We start from the raw sequence: 16,988 nt of genomic DNA on the forward strand, positions 1-16,988 counted from the left end.
GTTCTTAACCTGAAGCACTATTTCTGGGTTAGCGGAGTCTGTAACCTGAAGCGCATGTAACCTGAGGTACCACTGTATAGAGTTTATCATGTTGCCTCAAACTCGCCTTTTCTCCAAACTAAAAAAAGCACAGTCCTCTCTGCTAGCGATAGTATACTAACAATTGCAGCATGTGGTTAGATCCTAGGAAATGCCGCTGTTTTTTTATTTATTTCTCACTCCTATTAAGTGGGCAGTGTTGAAACAATTGAGTTAGTTGTGCAGGGTTCTTTTCTTTTTCTTCTTCTGTTTCCCCCCACCCCTCCCTTTGTTTGGAGCATGAGCTAACACCACAACTGACTGTTACTTCCTGGCCCCGGTTTCATGAATGTAGGGGGAGAGAGACAAGTCGATGCCAGCAGTAGCCGGAGGACCTCAGCTTCTTCTTATACTCCTTCGCGAAAAAAGAGCTCCAAGGCACACGAGAAGAACCGGGAGCTGCTGATCGCAAAGGTAAGCCATCGCTAGTGTTTTCTGACACTGGCATTTTTTGACACGGGTGCCCCATTCGGTGCTCGACTGGGGTTGCCCCTGTGGCGATATGCAGCGCCACCCTTTCCAGCCTTACTCAGAAGCCTGCCTTACTGAGTCCAGTGATACTTACTCCCTCGTAGAGAAAGCAGCTGTAGGCTGAAGACAGGCAATTATATGCACACATAGATAATACATGGGTAATAGAGAAGCACCGTTGCTCAACATTACCACATGCATCCTCGTGATCACGCTGACGGAGAGGTTTTTGTGACAGTTCTAATACCTTCATGGCAGAGCACATGTGTCGTTTGAGACTGGGAATGTTTTCATTGTAATTCCATTTCACATTGGTTTTGCATGCCAGCTTTTTGGGGGGGTGAGGGGAGGAGAAAGGGTATATATAGTGCTATTTCCTAGGAAAAGAGGTGAACTCACCATGAACTTGTTCTCTTGTTCTCTTATCGTGGCAATGGCGCCCAACCTGAGAAGTGCCAGAACTGAGTTCTGGTGAGTTCCACCTGAAACAAGCCCTGGGTATACATTTTTGAATACAAATATATAATCATCCCGAAGCTTCATGGGTGCGATGCGAGAGGTCAGGGTGTTTATCACAAGAAATAATGTGTCTGTCACCTAAGATCAGCTCTCACAGAAAGCCACTGCCTGTCTGGAACCAAGAGCTGGTGTAATGTAGCGGTTGGAATTCTCAGGAAAAAGATCTGTGAGACCCAGGTTCACATCCTCACTCTGTCCCAAAACTTGCTGGGTGACCTTGGGCCGGTTTTTATCTCTCTTCCTAGCCTACCTCTCAGGGTTGTTTGTCATGATCAAATAGCTGTGTGGTTAGAACATTTATTCAGTATGAATTGTAGTGGCTGCAAAATCCGGATTGGGAGAGTGAGATTGTGATGGCTGGATTTGTGCATTTGGCTGAGGAGCTGTAGCTCAGCAGGAACTTCCAGGCAATGTGTTTGCTGATCGTTCGTCCTGATTTTGTTTTGAGGAAGGTTAGATGAAGCTGTGTGGAAGAAAGTGAGACCCCACACTTTCCAGTGCATTTTCGTGTCACTTTCTTTATTGCAAGAAGTCCGATACTTTGGGGAAGCGGGTTTCTTCTGCAAGACTTCCCAACCAACTTAGACTTGTTTAACCTTAATTTGTTGGCATGTGATTGAATCCCTTACAAAAACAGTGACATCAATGTCTATTTCTTTACATGCACAAGATCCCAAGTTTGATCCCTATTTAAGCATTTTAAGTGTCGGTCTCTGCTGGGATGTTAAAGATAAAGATCTGCTGGGATGGTAAAGGTAAAGGGACCCCTGACCATTAGGTCCAGTCGTGGCTGACTCTGGGCTTGCGGCGCTCATCTCGCTTTACTGGCCGAGGGAGCCAGCGTACACCTTCCGGGTCATGTGGCCAGCATGCCACATCCCCCACATCTGCTTACCAGTCAGCAAAGACTGTGTTGGGCTAGATTCAGCAGCTTCAGAAACCCAGTGTAAGTACCTTGGTTTGCATATCAGACCAGGGAAGTCTAGCTTCAAATTCCCAGTATTCAGATTTATTCAAAAGGCGCCAAGTGATTCGAATTCCCACTCAGCTACGAAACTTACTAGGTCAGCTGAGACTAGTCATTATCTCTCAGCCTGCCCTACCTGACACGGTTGTTGTAGAAGAGGGTAAAATGTAAGAGACAAATACATGCGTGCTGCCTCTAGCAGCTTGAAGGAAAGGCAGAAAATTCCTGTAGCAAATAACTAAATCTGCATGCTCATATGTTTTCAGGCACGAGATCTTATAGCCAATTCTGTACTTTGGATATCTGCTTGTTGTTGCCTGGAGAAGCCTGATTTTTAGCCCCATCCACATCCCAGTGAGCCAAAGTTGACAGGCATGCAGGGCTGCCCACCTGTCAATCACCAAATGTCATCATTACATCAGGTGAGGCTTCCCTTTGAAGCCCCCATTGTTGGGAATCACAGGACTTTCAAACAGGACTTTGTTTACAAAGCTATTGTCCTACCAACCTTACTGTACGGTTGTGAAACATGGACCATTTATAAACGCCATCTCCAATTCCTCGAAAGATTTTTCAAAAATTTTTACACATCACTTAGGAAGACAGGCGAACTAATATCAGTGTACTGGAAGAAGCAAAGATCACCAGTGTTGAAGCAATGATTCTTCAACATCAACTTCGCTGGACTGGTCATGTTGTGCGGATGCCTGATTATCGTCTTCCAAAGCAACTACAGTGGTGCCTCGGGTTACAGACGCTTCAGGTTACAGACTCCGCTAACCCAGAAATAGTACCTTGGGTTAAGAACTTTGCTTCAGGATGAGAACAGAAATCTGCTGCGGCAGCAGGAGGCCCCATTAGCTAAAGTGGTACTTCAGGTTAAGAACAGTTTCAGATTTAGTACAGACCTCAGGAACGAATTAAGTACTTAACCCGAGGTACCACTGTATCCGTTTTGCTCAGGAACTGGGCAGAGACAGCAGAAGGAAAAATAACTGGGTATTACCTTGGAGTGATCATTTCAAATATTTTCAAGAAATCTTGTAGATAGAGCTGACAGACAGATAGTTGGATAGTTTTATTCTGTATTCCTCTTTGGTCCTTTCCCCCCGCCCACCCCCGGTCCTTTTAAAATTCTGGGAGGACACACCTTTTTCTGCATGGGACAAAAGTTAAGATACAGTGGTACCTTGGTTGTCAAACTTAATCCATTCCAGGAGTCCATTCGACTCCCGGGACTGTTCGAAAACCAAGGCGCAGCTTCCGATTGGCTGCAGGAGCTTCCTGCACTCAATCGGAAGCTGTGTCGGACATACAGCTTTGAAAGAACGTTCAAAAACTGAAACACTTAAGTACGAGTACCAAGGCGTTTGAAAAACAAGGTATGACTGTATGTCAGTGAGAGAGGGCTTCACATTTTTCTATCTCTTTTTCTTTATCTCTCTTTTCTTCCTTTCTTCTTTGTTTAGATTAGGTTTTTTTATTGTACCATGCAAAAGTTTTAATAAAACCTCATTTTTTAAAAAAGGAATTGGGCAGAGATGGTAGCAAGCAAATGAGAACAAGTTGTTATCTAATAACCCTGGAATGTATGCTACTAAGGTTCTTTTGTCATGTTAGTTTCCCCTGTAATTCTCATAGGCAACAAAGATCAAATTAATTCCCCATTGTCATCATCCTGTGTCTATGCCATTCTATAGTAAACTACTCTCAAGGCGGATCACAACTCGGGGGGGGCGGAATTTCCCCACAATTCATAATTTACAGAAAACAACAAGCTGCTTTCTTTTTGCTTCATGTTTATTTTTATTTAAAAGAAAGAGGGGGAAATAATTCAGGGTCCCTTCTACAAATCTATGATTCAATTATTCTGTGAAATAATCGGTAAGTTAGTGAAAGCCTCTCATCCAAAAATATTCCACAAAATTGAACTCTAACCTTAATAAGGTCTAACAACAAAATGCAAAAATAAAAATAATGCATCACCAAAAATTAAATCTGGGTGTCAACAGAAGCCTTAAACACCACACCATCCTGATCATAGAGCAGCTCACAAAATATACTATTACTATAGCCTTTGCCAGCTTGGCACTTTCCAGATGTTCCAGACTGCAAATTCCCATCAGCCCCAGCCAGCGATGGCGGGAGTTGGCATCAGGAGGGCACCAGGTTGACAAAGGTTGGAAGACGAGGCGGTAAACAACTAAAAACTGGATCAGTTCATAATCCAGTAACCTAACAGTAAACTCAACAGGAAATTTGGTTGCCGTTGTTATTTCTTCACACACACTGTCTGTTTTTATCTGCTCTCCCACCCTGCTTCTCCCACACTGGCAACCCGCATTACCACGCTGACATGCATGGCCTGGTGTGATTTCCTGCTTGGTTCAGTATCTAAACACCTCCGTTCTTTTCACTTTCCCCTACAGCAACAGGACTGACTTTAAGTTTGAGCCAAGCTGGCACCCTTACCCAGAGAGGCAACAAGTAGCAGCAACCTAGTCCGTGCCAGCCACTGTTTAAATTTCCCAAGTGCCTACATTGCTCCAGAATATTGTAGGAAATTAAAGCGGCAGGTTCCAAACCCCAACCGGGAGGCCCCCATCTTTGTTTCCCACAATGCCCCGGGAAACGTTACGTTAAGGGCATTGTGGGAGATTACTGGAATTGTACCTGGCTAGGATCTTCTGCATGCAAAGGAGATGCCTCACCATTGTGCTATGGTCCCTCCCAGTGATTTGGGAATCACTGCCCCTAAGGCGTTAGAAGATAATCTTGTTACAAAAGTTGTGTGCCACCCACACCCTCTGCCAAGCTGCAACAAGAGCCCATGGGGTGCCAGGCATTCACTCAGGGTCTGTGTTCCTTTGGAGAATTGAGACAGAAACTGTCGTAGTTTTAAGAAATATGGCTTATTCGCCTATTTACACTTCAGTCCCAATCTGACAGCATGGTCATTTTAAGAGGGGCTTGTTCCTCACAGCAAAGCAACTCTGGAGTCCAAGGCATCTTTCACAGCCAGCCTTCAGCCAGCCTGCCCAAGATGAATCTCAGTTTTTATTTCCCAGAACACCCTGCTAAAAACTCTCTTTTCACCTCTCACCCAGTTAACCCTGCCAACCTTCCAAAGCCCCGGTCTCTGTTCCCACCTCAGGGCAAGGGGAAGGACAGTTTTCTTGCCTTGTCAATGGCCCTCAATGGCCCTGTATTGTTTCTTAATGTCCCTAACTTGGCCAGGTCGTCTTGCATAGGCTAGCTCAGGAATTCCTCTGCAGCTTGTATTTCTCCCTTCATATCCCACTTAATAATTTCTAGGGTTTAGCACTGCCCCCCATCTATAACAATACAGTGGTACCTCTGGGTATGAACGGGATCCGTTCCGGAGCCCCGTTCGCATCCTAAAGTAAACGTAAGACGCAACTGCACGTCTGCGCGGGTCGCGTTTCGCCGCTTCTGCGACTGCGTATGACGTCATTTTGAGCATCTGCATGAGCGGCGAAACCCGGAAGTAACACATTCCGTTACTTCCGTGTCGCCGTGGAGCGCAACCCGAAAATATTCATCCCAAAGCTACTTCAACCCGAGGTATGACTGTATTATGCAATTAATAACTCTCCCAAAGGGGAGCTTTGGGGCATTTTTGAGTGGGCTCCGAACAGATGTTTCTACTATTTCCACATCCGCTTTCATAGAACGAGATGCCTGTTCTCAGATCCTCTTTTTAAAACTAAACAAAACATAGGAGCTGCTTCCTTAACACTGAAGAGAGGAACCCAGTCATCTTGCAGACACTGGGTGGAACTGTTGGGACCATGTGACTTTTTAGTCCAGGGAAAAGGAAAGTAAGAGGGGACAAGATAGAAGTCTATAAAAGTCTTGTGAAAAGGAAAGTGGTGGGGAAATGCACATGAAAGTGTGGAATACACCTTGCTTTGACAGAGCTCCATTTAACCACTTTGTAAACAAATCAGGATAAATGCTCATCAAATAGGCAACGTTGTAGAATCTGCAGACAGATCAGGAGGAATGCTCATAAACAGCCCCACATAAGCAAATCAGGACAAGTGCTCCTTGATGTATAACCTCCCTGCAAGCAAATCAAACAAATATAAGAAATGGAAGAAAGGGGAAAGGATACATTATTGCAAGAGAGGCTAGCAATAATAATAATAATAAAGGTTTCATCGGATATCTCCGAAACAAGAGGAGGAAGAAGCAAGCAGTAGGTCCTCTGCGTGGAGAAGATGGAGAAAGGTTGTTGGGTGACAGCGAGAAAGCAGAACTACTCAACACCTATTTTGCCTCTGTCTTCAGCCAAAAGGAAAGCAGTGCCCAACCTGGTGTAAAGGTAAAGGGACCCCTGAACATTAGGTCCAGTTCTGACCAACTCTGTGGTTGCAGCACTCATCTCGCTTTATTGGCCAAGGAAGCCAGCGTACAGCTTCCAGGTCATGTGGCCAGCATGACTAAGCCGCTTCTGGTGAACCAGAGCAGTGCACGGAAATGCCATTTAGCTTCCCACCGGAGCGGTACCTATTGATCTACTTGCACTTTGACGTGCTTTCGAACTGCTAGGTTGGCAGGAGCAGGAACCGAGCAACGGGAGCTCACCCCGTCGCGGGGATTCGAACCACCAACCTTCTGATCGGCAAGCCCTAGGCTCTGTGCCACCCGCCCAACCTGGTAGTAACAGAATAAATGATGGAAGGAGGGAGTTGCAGCCCAAGATAGGAAAAGAGGTGGTAAGGGAACACCCATCTACTTTAAATGAATTCAAATATCCAGGGCTTGATGAGCAGCACCCAAGGGAACTAAAGGCACTTGCAGGGGTAATCTCAGAGCCTTTGTCTATGTTCTTTGAGAATTCTTGGAGAACAGGTGAAGTCCCTCCAGACTGGAGGCAGGCAAATGTTGTCCCTATCTTCAAAAAGGGGAGAAAAGAAGACCTGGGTAATTACCAACTGGTGAGATTGACATCAATATCAGGAAAGGTCCTAGAACAAATAATTCAACAGTCGGTCTGTGAGTGCTTAGAAAGGGATGCTGTGATTACATGCCAGGTGAATCTCATTTCTTTTTTTGATGGAGTTACAAGCTTGGTAGATCAGGGGAATGTTGTGGACATAGTGTATCTTCATTTCATTAAGGCTTTTCATTAAGTCTATGACCAACTAAGACTGACCATAATCTATCCTTCCCGTAGGCTTTGTTCAAGCAAATCAGGATGAACACCCAACAAATAGGTCAGCTGGAAGAACCCATAGTTGCAAAACCCGGCCATTTCAAAGATGATCCTAAGCAAAACTAAATACATAAACAACAAAAGCATCACAAAGAGGACCCATAGATATAAGTACACGAGTCCCCCCCCCCATTTTAATACCCCTGTTGTTTCAGCAGGCTTTGCTGCTTGACTATCCTACCCGCCCCATAAAAGCCTGCCCAACCCTGTCAATATCCTGTCCTGCACTGGCTTCTGAAGCAAGGTGTGTTAGCAACCTGACTGCAGCCTGAAAAGCAGATGTTTTATCTCACAATGGATCTGGCTATTCTTAGTATAGAATAACCACAACTTACAGACGCACAGCAACCGTTGATTTCTGAAGTGCCAGTTCCTGCCAGGGCTAGGAAGAGCAGTAGATGTGCATTCGGTGTCCAGGCGCATTGATCTTACTTTTATTTATTTACTCATAACTTTATTTATATGCCACCTTTCTGATTCTGGTCCAGCCAAAGGAGCCCACAATATCACAAAGAGCACAATGGATGATGTTGCGAACACCCTCGTCTCCGAGTGGCAAGAGATTCCAGGAGGGCCTGCACATACCCAAGGTTTGGGTTTCCTTGGGGTTTTTCCACAAGAGTTTTTCTAAAGGACTCTGAGCAACTTGCAGAGTTAATGATTAACTCTTTCTCTGCCACCCGCCTTTTTTTTTGTCAAGGGCCACCTGAAATCAGGCCAAGGGCTGATATTTGCTCACACCTTGTCTTCCAAGAATGGACTGCCTTGCAGCCAGGCTGCTCAGGACAACTTGATGATAAAGACCATGGATAGGCAAACTAAGGCCCGGGGCCCGGATCCAGCCCAATTGCCTTCTCTATCCGGCCCACAGATGGTCCGGGAATCAGCGTGTTTTTACATGAGTAGAATGTGCCCTTTTACTTAAAACGCATCTTTGGGTTATTTGTGGGGCATAGGAATTCATTCATTCCCCCCCCCAAAAAAAATAGTCTGCCCCCCACCCACCCACAAGGTCTGAGGGACAGTGGGCCGGCCCCTTGCTGAAAAAGTTTGCTGACCCCTGATAAAGATTTTCCAGAGATCCCTGAGATACCTCTAAAGGTTTTCATTGAGGGATGCTTGAAAACCTTAGGAACATAGGAAGCTGCCCTACCCTGAGTCAGACCATTTGTCCATCTAGCCCAGTATTGTCTACACTGGCTGGCAGCAGCTCCCCGGGGTTTCAGGCAGGAGACATTCCCAGCCATATCTGCAGATGCCAGAGACAGAACTTGGGACCTTTTGCATGCAAGGCAAATGCTCTAGCACTGAATCATGGCCCTTCCTTCTGAAGAAACTCCTTGAACATAGTTTCAAAATCCAGATCATCAAATTGTCCAGAGTTGCTTAACTGAAAGGCAGTACATTCCTGGAGTACTGCAGATACTAATATTGTTCAGCTTGAAGCAAACAGATGCATAAAAATTGACTCCTCTTCTTGGAATAAAACATTGTCCAGACAGTGTATTAAGTAATGCATTAATGTGATACGTATTGTTTAAAACTTTACTTGCAGAACTTTCTTCCAAAACAAAACAATCAAAGATACATCCAGATAGTTCCGTAAGGCACATGCCTGTCCAAGGCATCTTCTTAGAAATAAAATAACTTATAATCAGAGCTCACAAGCATAGCTTTCACACACACACACACACACACACATTAGCCTGCATTTCATCCCAAGACTGTAAGCTCCTTAGAGTGAGTAATTTGCACATCCTTCACTCACGGAGCCTGGGAACAAAGAAAACAGCCACCAGCCTTCCAAGATGGCGATTTGCAATTGAATACCTTGATTACGTGATCTAAGGTTAAACACTCATGTGATAGAGCAGAGAACATTCTCAGTTAATCGTTAACTTAATCAGAGCTCAGAAAGCTCTTAGTATGCTGCTATGGAAAATCTCCAAAGTCAGCAATACACATTCAAGCATTCTCCATTTTGGTGTCAATTAAACAAATATACTTAACATGGAGGGCAGGGAGTAGGCAAATTTCAGCCCTCACGTGGCCCTTGGTCTAATTTACTGTGGGTGGCAAAGGGGGATAGCAGAGAGAGAAAGAGAAGGAAGTGAGCACCTCCCCTTCTTTGGATCTGGCTCCTTCCACCACTTCCATGTAACCCCTGGCAGATTATCCCCAGAAAATATGTCACCCTCAGCAGGAAAAAGGTTCCCCAGCCCTACTGTAGGGCAACAGTTAAGTCTGGCCAGTGAATAAGCCCTCTACAACATTCCCTATGATCCTTTGCCTCGTGCGAAGGTTCAGTGGCAGGCGTGCCAAGCAGAAGGGCTCCTTGTGAGACAAGTTGGTGCAGAAATGCAACAGGCTGCAAAAACTTTCCCTGAAGCTGGAAAGTATCAAAATCACTAGCCCAATGCAAATTCTAATTTGTCCAATCCTCTTTTAAAACCATCCAAATTGGTGGCTGTCATGGAGCAAGTTCTGTAGTTATCTATGCATGTGTGAATAATTTTGTCACCTAGATGCATGGAACTGAAGTGTGGTAAACATGATTTCTCTAATCCTTACTTCTCCACATTTCCACATCAGTCCTTGTGAAAATTCCCCTTCATTTTAGTGCAAATTCCTCCTAATATCCTAATTTTTTATTTTCCTTTTACACGACCTTGCCTAATCCACACATTTTTGCAAAACAGATTCCCCCAAGATAGTGCAATTTTGTATGTTATTTTCGCCAGCATGTGCATTTCTGGAGAACTGCATTGCAAAATTCAGAGAACCACAAATTTTGACAGGAGGCATCATTTTGGGGGGGGGTTGCATCATTTTGGGAAGTGTGAACTGGGCAGGTTCACCGTTAAATGTGAATGCCTTCAAATGTTGTGGTGCAGTTCTCCTGCAAAGTAATGTGCAGAAAGTCATGCACAAGTGAAAATAACATACAAAAACATTCCTCTTTGGCTGATTGACAGCCAATGCCCTTTTAAAATGTGTTGGGGAAAGGGGGTTTATTGGGTTGTTTTTGTTAGTTATTTCTATTATGTATTTCGTATTTTTATATTGTGGTTTTGTGTTGTAACCACCCTGAGACCTGTGGGTGTAGGGCAGCATATGAATTTCTTGCACACATAAAAGTATATTAGTCAAAACTGCATGCAAAAATCTGAGTATTAGAATAAATTCAAACCAAATGCTGACAAATTTTCATGAGGCTTATTTTTTTATTATTATTATTCAAATTTCTGCAGAAAGGTAAAGAACTTGAATTTAAGACTGGGGGGGGAATGAAAAACAGGGAACCAAAACAGGCAAATCTGTCCATCCTTAATCTATCGAAACGTGTTGGGTTTGGCTTTTAAGGTGCCACAGAGGGTATTTTCTCTCTCTCTCTCTCTCTCTTTCTTTCTTTCTTTCTTTCTTTCTTTCTTTCTTTCTTTCTTTCTAGCTGGTGCCACTTGCATAATTTCTTACACATAGTGGCACAGGAAATATAAAAGGCAGAAGGAACTGAGAAAGGGGGGGCCTCCCTGGGAGGGATAGGGCTGTTTACGTTAACTGAGGCCCCAGCCATTTACAACTTTCTCTCGACGGCAAGGCTTGCAGTTGGTTTCTGTGTTAGCTTTGCAAGAGGCAATGGTGAAAGGGCTCTTGCACCACGCAGACGCTCTCGCTATTGAGCTCCAGTGGGCTTCCAGAAGTGGAGCAAGACCCAGGCAAAATGTCCAGAGAGGAGGGAAGTCATGGCTTTGAAGCAGATCATGAAGCTCGCCAAGGAAGAAAATAAAAGTCCCCACCAGATAAGAATCCCTGGGACGTGGGTGGCACTGTGGGTTAAAGCACAGAGCCTAGGATTTGCCAATCAGAAAGTCGGCAGTTCGAATCCCCGTGACGGGGTGAGCTCCTGTTGCTCGGTCCCTGCTCCTGCCAACCTAGCAGTTCGAAAGCACGTCAAAGTGCAAGTAGATAAATAGGTGCCGCTCTGGCGGGAAGGTAAATGGCATTTCTGTGCACTGCTCTGGTTCGCCAGAAGCGGCTTAGTCATGCTGGCCACATGACCTGGAAGCTGTACACCGGCTCCCTTGGCCAATAAAGTGAGATGAGCGCCACAACCCCAGAGTCGGTCACGACTGGACCTAATGGTCAGGGGTCCCTTTACCTTTACCAGAGAGGAATGGCAAATCAAGTTGATGGATTACGCCGAAATGGCTAAAATGACCAGAAGAATCAGAAATCAGGAAGACCAAAATTGTAATAAGGAATGGGGGAAATTTGTAACTTATCTTAAAAACCATTGTAAACAGTTAAAATCGTTAGTGGAATTGGAATAACACTTGTTGTTCAATGGTGAATTTTCGACACAATGGAGAAGTAAAAAGATTTGGATTATTATAAAAGATGCAGGAGGAAATGATTAATAATATAGGACCCAGAAAGGGGAGGAGGGAAGTCCAGGAGGTTCTTTGGAATCTGGTTTCTATGTTGTATATTGGATACGTGACTGTATGGGACTGCAAACTTTTATTCTGATAAACCATATATACAGTCATACCTCGGGGTGAAGTTGCTTCAGGTTGAGCGCTTTCGGGTTGCACTCTGTGGCGACCTGGAAGTAACGAACCGCATTACTTCCGGGTTTCACTGCTCGTGCATGCGCAGATGGTCAAAATGACGTCATACGCATTCGCGGAAGCAGCAAATCGCGACCCGCACACGTGCAGACGTGCAGATGCGGGTTGCGTTCACTTCAGGATGCGAACGGGGCTCCAGAACAGATCCCGTTTGTATCCAGAGGTACCACTGTACAAGCAAATGCAGACGGGCTGGCCAGGGAGGTTTGCAAATCCACTGCAACCAGGATAGGAAAAGAAGCAATGCAAAGCTGTGTTGGGAAATAGGAAAAGAGAAAGGCCATATAGTTCAGAGGCAGAGCGTCTGCTTGCATGGAAGGAGTCCCAGGTTTAATCCCCAGACAGGGCTGGAATTTACCCCCCGCCTGAGACCATGGAGAGTCACAGCCAGTCAATGCAAATAATTTTGAGCTAGATGGGCCAGTGGTCTGACACAGCAGAAGACAGCTTCCTGTGTTTCTGTGAAAGATCAAGCGTAGCCTTCATTTGTGGGGTAAACCAGCATCAGAACCACGATGGCAGACAGCTCATCCCTCAGTCTCCTCTCGTTCTCTCTTCACTTGTTGTTGATGTCAGAGTTTGAGTCCACGGCTCCCTTGACCAACTATGTTCTTCCTGTGGGGCTCAGGAGCCCAGTTAGGTCCCCCCCCCTTGCCTGCAGAGCTGGCAGCCTCTCACCCTTTTTCAAACACTCCCTTGTGGGGTGTTCCCTCAGTCTCCTCTCCCCTCTCCTTGAGAGTCCTGCAGGCAGCTGCTGCTGCCGCCCCTGGTCTCTGAGCTGCCCCACCCCACCCCAAAGAAAGGTGTCTCCTTATACTGCCCCACAGGGGCCTGGAACCTGCCTGTCCATTCCCAGCAGCAAGGGCTGGCAGACTGACTGGCTGGGCTCCCTTGCCCGCTTGCTTGCTTACTCCGAGGCCAACTCAGCTCCTGGCAACCAGTGGCGTAGCTACCTGCTTGGGTGCCCGGTGCGGCACACACGTCCTGCAGCCAGGGGCGGAGCGAGCTGCCCAAGGGGGTGGGGCAAACTGCCCACAGGGGCAGGGTGAGCCAAGGCAGAGTGCACTGCGTGGAGCCTCTCTGGAGCTTCCCCCTCAGTTGTAGGGCGGCTGAGGCTGTGAGCAGATGCAAGCCCCACGCTGCTCGAAAAAGTAGCACAGAGCTTGCAGGAGAGATGTGTGTCTCAGGCACACTGCAGGCCCCGCGGTGTGGCTCCCAGTGCCCCCCGCCTCACCTAGCTATTAGTGGTGTAGGATGGGGGGGGTGGCAGGTGCAGGAGTTATTTTTCAAAAAAAAAAGTGTCGAGAGCCCAATTTTTATTTACTTATTTTAATAACACATATTTTTGCCATTTTGTCACCCCCCCTCAGTGATGACACCCGGGGCAGTCCGCACCCACCGCACTCCCCTTCCTACGCCACTGACCAGCACCCCCTGACCAGCCACAAAGGCACCATTCACCTGCTGAGCTTGTAGCCAGGGCTGCTGCAACAAACAGCTGTGCAAACCTTTGGGAGGCAGAGATGCGAGAGGGCATCAGAGGAGGGAGGGAAGGAAAGAGGGACAGAGGCCAGTGTTGCCCACGGCACCCCTGACCATCATTCAATGCACACTGGTTGAAAACCACTAGTTTATGTATTTAGTTTTGCTTAGAATCGGTTTATCCAATTATTTGTTGCTTTATTGAAATCGTTTTTAAAGGGCAAGATTACTCTACAACAGGGTTTCCCTAACTATGGTCCATGAACTTCATTCAGATGGTCTGCAAATTATCATGGGATTTACGGTTGAAGATGGGAGACGGCACTTCTGTTGCATTTGATATTCATAATGATCTTTAACCACATTTCATTGCCTCTTTTATCATATTTTTTTTATTGTACAACAATTTGCATTCCATTTATCAGACAGCATCTAGCACAGCACTTTGGAGTAGCTACAACAAGCAGAAAAATCATTCAGTGGTCTGCCAAGAACCTCAGTGCTCGGGGTGAGGGAAGTTGGGGAACCCCTGCTCTAGGAAATTGGGTTGAGAGGAGAGAAACAAATAGAGACAGAGATTCTTGGTGACATCACAGGTGCTGGCCAATCAGCACTATACACAGCATTAAGCTTGACACAAGATAGGAACAGTATGTTTGGGGTGAGTGCAGTGCATATTGTGCATATTATATTTGAGACACACCCTTGGCTTGACACTCTGCAAGAATTTTGCAAACCTGACTGTGATTTTAGCCTCTTGAGTCATTTTCAAAACTAAAAGTTGGAGAGCTAGAAAATTCCCCAGGCATGCTCTGTTTAGGTATTGCATTTATATTCCATACTTGCAGGGTTCAAATAAAAACAAAATCCTTCTCAAGCTGCCAGGCAGCCTCCCTTCCTGCCCCCATTGACTGCTACACATGGGCTTGACTGAGGTGTAGCCCTGTGTTATGTACTGAAGTTCTCACCCTGGGCCAGCAGGGGGATACTGTAGATAGTTCAGGTCCACATATGCAAATAAGGGATCGAAAGTGACGTTCAGTGATTGGATAGTTACAGAAAGTTGTTACAGTTACGTTGTACTGGAGCTCTATATAAGCAGGCTGGCTGAACCCTTCAGTTCAGTTCTGTTCTGGCCTGTGAATAAACAAGAGCTATTTGAAGAATCACTATGTCATCTGATATGTTCACCCACAACTTAACACCCTGGCTGCCATAAAGGTGGATTGGGGCCTTCTTAAAGGGGCATTCGTGCAAGGCAATCCCTTGCAGATCTTCTCAAGGGGCCCCTCCCAGCCCTACCAGGCAATGCTGGGAATTGAACCTGGTACCTTCTGCATGCAAAGCAGCTGTCCTACCACTGAGTGAGAGCCCTTCCCCTTTCATTAGGGGCTTTGTATAAATGGTGGCTTTCGAGGGGGGGCTTAAAGAAAGATCGCAGGCCAGCATTGGCCTGTTCCCATTCCTTAGCGCATCTAACTTTCTCCATTTTGCTTTCAGACCTTCCAAAGGCCCAGATGAAGGAGCCCAGATGAGTAACGCCATGTGCAATTCCACGGCCATGCCGTACAAAGACAGCCAGCATCTTCTGGTTGCAGTATACAGCACCGTCTTTATCATAGGCATCCCAGCCAACTGCTTAACTGCCTTCTTGACGCTCGTTCAGATTCACAAGGGAACCATCGCTGCCATCTACCTTTTCGGCCTCTCCCTTTGCGAACTGATGTACCTGTGCACCCTCCCTCTTTGGATCCTGTACGTGCAAAACGGCCGCGATTGGAAGCTGGGGGACCTATCTTGCAAGGTGACAGGATACATCTTTTTCTGCAACATCTACATTAGCATTTTATTGCTGTGTTGCATCTCTATCGACCGCTACGTGGCGGTTGTGTACGCGCTGGAAAGTAGAGGGATACGGCGCCAGAGGACGGCTGCGATAGTCACCACCTTCCTCTTTGTCATGGTCGCTGTGATCTATTGCCCCGTTTTTTTCCAGGAAGAAATACAGCACAGGAACAGCACGATCTGCTTTGAGATGCCGCTCAACCGCCGTATAGCCTTATACAACGTGGCACGGTTCTTTGTGGGCTTCCTCGTTCCATTCACTCTGCTCCTTTTCATGAACTACCGGATCTTCCGGTGTATCAAGAGCAGCTGCAGCCTCAGCCCACCCCAGAAAACGAAAGTGAAGCACCTGGCAATTGCCATCATTGCCATATTCCTGGTCTGCTTTGCCCCTTACCATGTGGTGCTCCTCATCAGGTCCGGAGTCTACTTTCTCCGCCCAGCGGAGAGCTGCAGTTTCGAGAGAGGCATTTACACGATCTCTGTAGTGTTCCTCTGCTTCTCCACTGCCAACAGTGTGGCTGACCCCTTCATCTACGTGCTGGCTAGCGAGAACGCCAGGCGTGAAATTTGCCGGGCTTTCACGGCGTGTGGGATTCAGCTGTCCAGCGGCTCCAAGACGGACAGCAGCAAGGCCGACGATTCCCAAAGGCCGACGAAGGAGACAGGAAATAAAGAGGGCAGGTAGCACCACCTCCTCTGCAGGACTTGTGTGTTAAAAAGCAAGTGGGTGGGAGGCAACGCCTTCATCTTCCCCTTGTGTCACTTGGGCTGAGTCCCAACTTGCCCACTTTGGGGGATAAGCACTGCCCAGTGCACAGTGCGGTCTCATTTGCATTGTGCGCGATGAATAGCCCTATCAGCAAATCCTGGCTGTTTTGCATATCAGGATGATGTCATGATGTTCTAACTTGCAGCTGAATCTGGGGAATGCTTGTTGATGCACCAGTGAAGGACCCCACAACACTGGGAGACCCTGCTGGTGAGGAAGCTGGCGTCGCTTGTGCATGGTTTATTATTTATTGTCCCCTGTACCAAGAGGAAAGGGTTGGATTACAGCAGTTCAAGAGAATTCTAAATGCAGAGAGGAAACTATTGCATTACCTCTTTGGGATATCCTTTTTTTTTGTGCGATATTGGACCTTGTACAAAAACTCACAAGTTTGTATCTTGAATAAACGACCCACTTCATCACTGCATGCTCCACGTCTAATGTTCACAACAAACGCTGCACGGAAAGCATGTGGCTCTCTCTCTCTGCATGTGGGGGTTAATTGGGGGTGCAGGCATGGCCAAACGTGGCCCTCCAGCTGTTTTAGGAGTACAATTCCCATCATCCCTGACCACTGGTCCTGTTAGCTAGGGGTGATGGGAGTTGTAGTCCCAAAACAGCCGGAGGGCCAAGTTTGGCTACCACTGCACTAGAGCAACTGTTTCACACAGTTGTTGATGGTGTTGTCATTTAAGATGTCCGTGTCTGCATGGCAAGATCCTTGTTCTGGCTCCCAGTTGCCAAAGAACGAGGAGGATTCTTTCCAAAGACTTTAATGTTTAGATTGCTGCAGTTACATATGCAGATAGCAGGTATCAGGCAATACATATAATCAATCCTAAACACAGCTGCTCTACCTGCCAAAGTGTTGATTTGACACTGTTACCCCTCTTTGCTATCCTATATACAGGAATAGGGCAGGCAAACTTAGATATATAAATAAGTTTGTAGAGAGAGGCTCTGTAGAGCCTATCGCCTTCC

General features: G+C 46.4%; 1 protein-coding gene across 1 annotated transcript; it reads left to right on the top strand.

The window, feature by feature from the left end:
• Positions 1–239: 239 nt before the first annotated feature.
• GPR132 (G protein-coupled receptor 132) lies at positions 240–16,447 on the top strand. Its single transcript, XM_053409443.1, has 2 exons — positions 240–492; positions 14,891–16,447. The coding sequence occupies exon 2, from the start codon at positions 14,922–14,924 to the stop codon at positions 15,921–15,923; it is 1,002 nt and encodes a 333-aa protein (XP_053265418.1). The 5' UTR covers positions 240–492; positions 14,891–14,921; the 3' UTR covers positions 15,924–16,447.
• Positions 16,448–16,988: the final 541 nt, after the last annotated feature.

The sequence above is a fragment of the Podarcis raffonei genome, chromosome 1, assembly GCF_027172205.1.
Source record: "Podarcis raffonei isolate rPodRaf1 chromosome 1, rPodRaf1.pri, whole genome shotgun sequence".
Taxonomy (NCBI): Eukaryota; Metazoa; Chordata; class Lepidosauria; order Squamata; family Lacertidae; genus Podarcis; species Podarcis raffonei.

What these genes read in the sequence shown, in the direction of transcription:
- GPR132 (XM_053409443.1), top strand. Translation starts at nt 14,922, where the DNA reads ATGAGTAACGCCATGTGCAATTCCACGGCCATGCCGTACAAAGACAGC.